The sequence below is a fragment of the Gavialis gangeticus genome, unplaced genomic scaffold, assembly GCF_001723915.1.
Source record: "Gavialis gangeticus isolate Ggan-Ray unplaced genomic scaffold, GavGan_comp1, whole genome shotgun sequence".
NCBI classification, from domain to species: Eukaryota; Metazoa; Chordata; order Crocodylia; family Gavialidae; genus Gavialis; species Gavialis gangeticus.
In genome coordinates this window covers 53317985-53324144 of record NW_017729025.1, presented here as the reverse complement: position 1 = coordinate 53324144, position 6160 = coordinate 53317985, and the positions used below count along the sequence as shown (strand labels likewise).

The 6160-nt window shown below is 43.4% G+C and overlaps 1 protein-coding gene and 1 long non-coding RNA gene across 5 annotated transcripts in view; one reads left to right on the top strand and one right to left on the bottom strand.

Moving 5' to 3' along the window:
* NOXRED1 (NADP dependent oxidoreductase domain containing 1) overlaps positions 1-6160 on the bottom strand; it is an 18914-nt gene continuing 12754 nt past the window's right edge. For all 4 annotated transcript variants that reach the window (XM_019518738.1, XM_019518737.1, XM_019518736.1 and 1 more), the window contains 3 exons: positions 5455-5609; positions 3219-3438; positions 1-529 (listed from right to left, as the gene is read on the bottom strand). In XM_019518738.1, the coding sequence (XP_019374283.1) occupies positions 256-529; positions 3219-3438; positions 5455-5609 (649 nt within the window). In that variant the 3' untranslated portion in view covers positions 1-255. The remainder of the gene's footprint in view (positions 530-3218; positions 3439-5454; positions 5610-6160) is intronic.
* LOC109298578 overlaps positions 5608-6160 on the top strand; it is a 6703-nt gene continuing 6150 nt past the window's right edge. The window contains exon 1 of the long non-coding RNA XR_002097654.1: positions 5608-6063. This is a non-coding gene — a long non-coding RNA (uncharacterized LOC109298578). The remainder of the gene's footprint in view (positions 6064-6160) is intronic.

Below are 6160 nucleotides of genomic sequence, written 5' to 3'. Positions count from 1 at the left end.
GTTGTTCAATCTCCGTTTAATTTGACCCTTTTTTTGCAGTGGTCTGTGCCAAGGTTGACAGTCAAGCCAAAGTTATTTTTTATACCAGTTTTATTCTTTCCGCAGAATCCGTACTATGGTTCCTCAAGCACATGCAAAAATGGGGTGGATTTCTGCAGTGGCAACTGATAAGAAAAGGGTATTAATCTCCATTACAATTCTCTGTAGTATAAACATTTAACAAAGCAGCCCCATCCGTAGAGGGTTGGTTCTACTTTACGAAGAGTCAAAATCAGTATGAGGAACTTCCTCCAGGCTTTCTGTGCCAGTCACATCCAAAGCAGTCATAGTGGACATTGATTCATGACAGGTCACCATACTGGGACCTGCTGTGGCAGGACAAAGGGACATCTTGCTGTCAGTGTGGGCTTCAAATGAGGCATGATATAGCTGGGCAAGGTGGTTCTGGAGACACACACTCCTTGCTAGGAGCTGGCCAAAGGGAGTCTCCTTCAGTTGTACAGTTGTCAGGTCAAACCAGGGAAAGGTGCTGGGAAAAGAAAATAGGCTTTATTGTTTATATATCAGCAACTATCACCACTGTCAGCACCCAGAGGTATGATTTAACAAATAAACATTCTTTTAGCTATGCCCTTTTTCTTAGCCCTTTGAGAAAGCAACCAGATTCAGGAAGTTGGGGTCTTTGGACACCACCAGTTCAAATTAGAAGATTTTGCATGAATGGGAGCTAATGAGCAGTGTACCATAGGCAAGCATATTCATCATACAAGTCCCTACAGCAAGGATGCCACTGCCTTGGATCTTGTAAGAACCAGCTTTTTTTGTGCTATACCTAATCCAATGGGATCCTGATCCTGGCTAGGGAATCTGGAAGGTTCAGTAATATGGTTAATATAACAATTATACAGAAAACAGAATTAGCAGGAACTGGATGGCTTAGGAACCAATGATGAGTTTTAGATATTTTAATCGCTAGTAAACAGTTCCAAGCAATCTTTCATCTGTGGTGACCAAAAGCTACTTTTTACCAGCCAGATACTACCATCAGAAAAAGCACCCCACATGTTAGACTCCTTTGCAGTGGTCCAAGCAGAGGGGGCTGCTGTTGGGAAAGCCCTGAAGACTGTACTCCTTGCCATTCCCAAAGATGATCCCAGCAGAGTACAATCCAGGCAACATGCTTTTCTCTGGGTAATAAACCCAGCATTCCACAGAATCAGTGTCTCTTACATTGGTAACTTCCATCCGTATTAAATTTAATTCCTTTTTTTTTTTAAGGAGAATTGGTGCAAACATGGAACTTCTGGTCTACCTACACACAAAAGGTTGAAACCTAAATAGACAGACAGCAGTCCTTCTTTAGGGCACTGCCTGTGGGTTACAAGGCACTAATATTTGTTAACAAAAGGAGCTCCATATCCCCTTCTATGAATCAGTCTGGGATGAACTTTGTTTTAAAAGACAGAGAAGGGAAAGGTTCTAAATAATAGAGGAAATCTATGGCAAAGGGGCCGTTTAAGCTCTTCGCTGGAGTCTGGTTGCTTGTGAGTGATAAAGGAAGTTCATCCTTTCATCTGAAACCAACAATAGCTTTGTGGTGGTGTTAGTTTGTCTAGATAAGAGTGGTGATGCAGGGAGGAATTACTTCCTCCTTCAGGCTCCTACTCAGACATCCTGCTGTAAAATAAGAGGGGAAAGAACAGGAAGTCTGTTCCATGATAAATGGTGTAAATAAGGCAAGTCAGGCACTGTTCCCTTTTGTACAAGGACAATGTGATGTTCAAGGACATTGAAAGGCTCCACATTTCAAAACGAGAAAAGGATTTTTTAACATGATAAGTAATTAGCTGACTGCTACCAGATAAGCTCTAGGCCAAGAGCATAGTAGGATTTAAACTAGGACTGAATAGTTAGGTAGATAATGAGAACTGATACAGTTATATTACACATACAGATTTTTATAAAGGATATTATCCTTCCTGGGTCAGTACAGAAGCCAAGCACTAAGAGGTAAGGAAGAAAAATCCCCTATAGGCAGATTAGTCTCTATGACAGGGGCGGGCAATTATTTTGGGCAGAAGGCCGCTTACTGAGTTTTGGCAAGCCAACAAGGACCGCATGATAGATAGCTGCAGCAGATAAATATTAATTTTCTAAATTTTTTTTAGGGGCCCTGTGGGCCGGATAGAATGGCCTGGCAGCTTGCATCCAGCCCCTAGGCCACATTTTGCTCACCCCTGCTCCATGAGGTTTCTTACTGCTGGCCACTGTCAGAGACAGACCTACTTTGTTCTGGGACAATGGGCCTAGACCCGGTAGGAGCTAAAAGCCCCACCTGAAATGGCTAGAGGGAGGCCACTAAGCACAGAACTTATATCATGGGACAAAAACAAATAAGAAAACAAGAATAGGAGTATGGGCTATAAGTCAATAGTTAGGGTGTGTAGAGAGGACACCAAGCAGAGAACTCTGGTTGGCACCCACTGCCCTTTGAATGCATTTAGGGAGCCATTTGGACACCTCCCAGTAAAACTCTTCTTGAGCTCCACAGCTGTCTTCCTTTTCCTTGTCCAGGCACACCTTCAAAAAGAGTTTTACTGGATGGTGTCCAAATGGCTCCCTAAATATACTCTGGATTCTCTCCAACCAGCATCGCCTTCCTAGTCTGGTAGATGGATTCTCTGAGGCTACAGCTGGAGTCTTCAGAGACAGGAGACTGGACTACAGGGACTGCTGATCTGGCCTGGTCTCATTTTTTATGTGTCCTGCTCTTATTTAACTAGACTGCACCAGTGTCACAAGTCCTGTGCCCCTGCATGTATCAGATTCTTATATCTGAAAGAGCAGTTCATTCTGATAAGAATAGGAGGGGCTCAGGATGAGATACCAGGATATTCATGGCATGGATTTGGACTCTGACAGCTGCCAGTATGCTGAGTTGTGGGTTGATGTCTATGTCTTGACAGAGTGGGCAACATTTTCAATAGCAGCTCCCATTATTTTCATAATAAGGCATTTGGGAGTCAAGTCTCTTCAAGAGACACTGGAATTTGGGTCAGATTTTAAAGTTGAACCTTTCACTGATGCTTCACACTGGAGTCATATACACCATACAGTGTTCTTCTTATGCCATCAGAAGAGCCCTCCTTTCAAACCAGGGGATATGACAAACACTCAGAGACCATCCAGCCATGTTTGAATTTTGACACCTTACTTACTCTTGTTGAGTCAGGGAGGCAGCATAAGTTTGGTTGACAAAGCTCCCACACACAAACAAGGGGCAAGTCTTTTGCTCCACACAGACATGGCAGGGCTTAGAAAAGCATACATTATTGAGTAACTTCAGTGTCTCCTGGTGGGACAGGTGCTGCCACATGCAACTGTTCAGGGCTGCGTAGAAAACAGCTTCCAACCACTTAGCACTGACAGTGACTTTCCCTGCACAATATACCAGAGAACAAATTACATTTACAATTGTATACGCAAATGTGAAGGAAATAGAGCTTTTATCCTCGTCTCCTGTTCACTACCAGGAAAAGCCCCAGCAACTACAGTGGGCTTATTTACAAAGGTCAGACATAGATGAGGGTTTGGACAAAAAGGGATTGAACAAATTCTTGGAGGAAAGGGGCATCAGTAGCTATTGAGAACAGGAGTTAGGGATACAGCCTCTGAATCAGAACTTCCTAGACCTTGAATGCTGGAGGCTGCAAGTAAGAGAGGAACCATGGAAAAAACCCTGGCCATATCCAGTTCCCTCTCCCTTTCAACATCCACTGTCTGCTGCTGTGCAACACAGGATGCTGGGCTAGATGGACCTGTAGTCAGACCCACTAAATAGCAATTCTTATATTCTTATGAGGAGACTAGCCAATTGCCCGTCAAAAACGATGGGGGGAGGGGGCGGGGGGACAGAGGCCTGGGCCGTTTCCCGGCTCCCGGCTGCTGCTTCAGGCCACGGCTGGGGCCATTACCCCCGAGGCAGCCAATCGGAGCACAAATAAAGTGTTACAGACAGACTAAGGCTTTTATAATATTAGAATACTCAAATCTGGTACGGACCAGTAATAGAGTAATAAGTAGTGATAAGGGCGATAAGAATCCTCTAGCTCAGTGGTCTCCAAAGTGGGGTACGTGCACCCCAGGGGGTGCGGGAAGAAAATATTAGAACTTCTATTTATATTTATTTTTTATCTAAAAAAAATAAGAAATTGAGCTTTACTAATATTTAATATAAGGATTGACACTGGTGCCCTCACTTGGTCTGTATGTCAAATAAATAAATATACATATATTGGGGGTGCATGCTCAAAAATTTTTAATGATAGGGGTGCACAATCAAAAAAGTTTGGAGACCACTGCTCTAGCTTATTTCAGCTACAAGACTCCACTGAATATAAAGCTACTATGTAGCCACATTCAGCAGCGTGTATAACTGAATTGGAACAGGATGGTTTAACAGTGGCCAACAATACTGTTTAGGACAGGAAGTTAAACAAGTAAAACCATGGAAGAAACTAGGGTAGCAGAAGACAATTCCCACATTGAAATTTAATCATGGCAGACATGCAAGAATTGACTTGTGCAGGAAGGGAGAAAGAAAGAGCTAGTAAGGACTTGGACCAGTGATTCTCAACCAGGCTGCTGTGCCTGCAGATACTTTGAATGGTGCCACAAAGTGTAAAGAAATAAGTGAGGTGTGAGGAGATAAGCAGATAAAAGTGAAGACTCAGGCTTGTTCCTGCTTAGCCAATCCCCCACTTCCACACTGCCTGGTCCCTCTGCAGGAGTAAGCACTATCATATATAATTTCCTTCTGAAATTGGATGCCACTCAATTCACAAACATGAAGGTGCCCCAAGTCCAATGACAAGTGCCTTGAGTCCAGAAAGTTTGACCTAAACCTTATATATGCATAGAAGGAAGGCCTCTTATCCACAGCTTGTGGCTTTACTATCTCTGCATCCTGAAGTTACTGCTAGCTCACCAAAGAAAATTACAACTCCAAAAAGAGTTAGAAAATGCACACAATGTGCATAGCACACATGGAGAGGCCTTCTCTCCAGTAATGGTCCTGATTGTAACTATGTGGCCTAGAGCACCAAGCTCTCTAAGAGATACTAGAGATGGGGTCACTTAGTGCATTCATTTGCAATGCCTGACTGTTCCCCACTTACTTTAATTCAGTGCTTTGTCCAGTCTGACTTAAAATAGCTAGTGACAAGGCTTCCCACACTTTTATTATTAGGAGGTTCTGCTTTCACACTCTGCATTTCTAAACAGTTACTCAGTACTACTGAGATAGCACAGAAGGCATACAGCTGTTACTCTATACATAATCTTGTTGCTGAATTGTACCGGGGTAGGACAGAATCAGAGTACCTTTAGTTTCAGGCAACGAGACTGCTTCCAGCACCACAGGAAAATGACTAGAAAGGGAAGAAAGTCACATACCCTTAGGGCCACCAGGACAGGTTGCCTTCACAACAGCAGGGTCTTGAAGAGCAGCTGTGATTGTCCCATTAGGCCTCCATTCATTTGTAAACTTGTGGCTCGCACACTGGTACTGTGGCCTCACAATGGCACTGTAGGAAAGGAGTTGCTTCAGCCTGAAAGCAAAGTCAGCAACAGAAAGATTGCACTAAGGGAGAGGAAGGCCAGAGAATGAATGTGCATGTCTACAGACGCCTTTCAGCCCAAAGTGCTTTCCATCCTCTTCATGTACAGCATCACGAGGACCCAGCCACTGCTGGATTCCAACATCTAGCTAGGAGAAGAGAGATATTCACAATATCAATGTAGCCCAGCATTTAAACATCCTCATGCCCTTTCATCTGCTGTAAGCGAGAGTAAAAATATGGACTTTACAACACGGTCTGAATGTCAACAGACTTCAATTCTTCCTTCCTTCCCCAGAATTCAAATCTGGGCACAGGCAGTAAACTTGAATGTTAATGTGGATTAAGATCAGGTATGAATTGGAGGCACAATAGCTGTTCCCAAATAGCTACATGTGTGCTTATGCTGACACTTTCAAGGTTGTTTAAGTTAAATGGCAACAAGGTGCCAGCGTAAGTATTTCTACATAAGGATTTATTTGGGAACAATGCATCAGAAGCAACTATGTGTAGTCCCCCTACTTTGGTAAACACTCATGTGG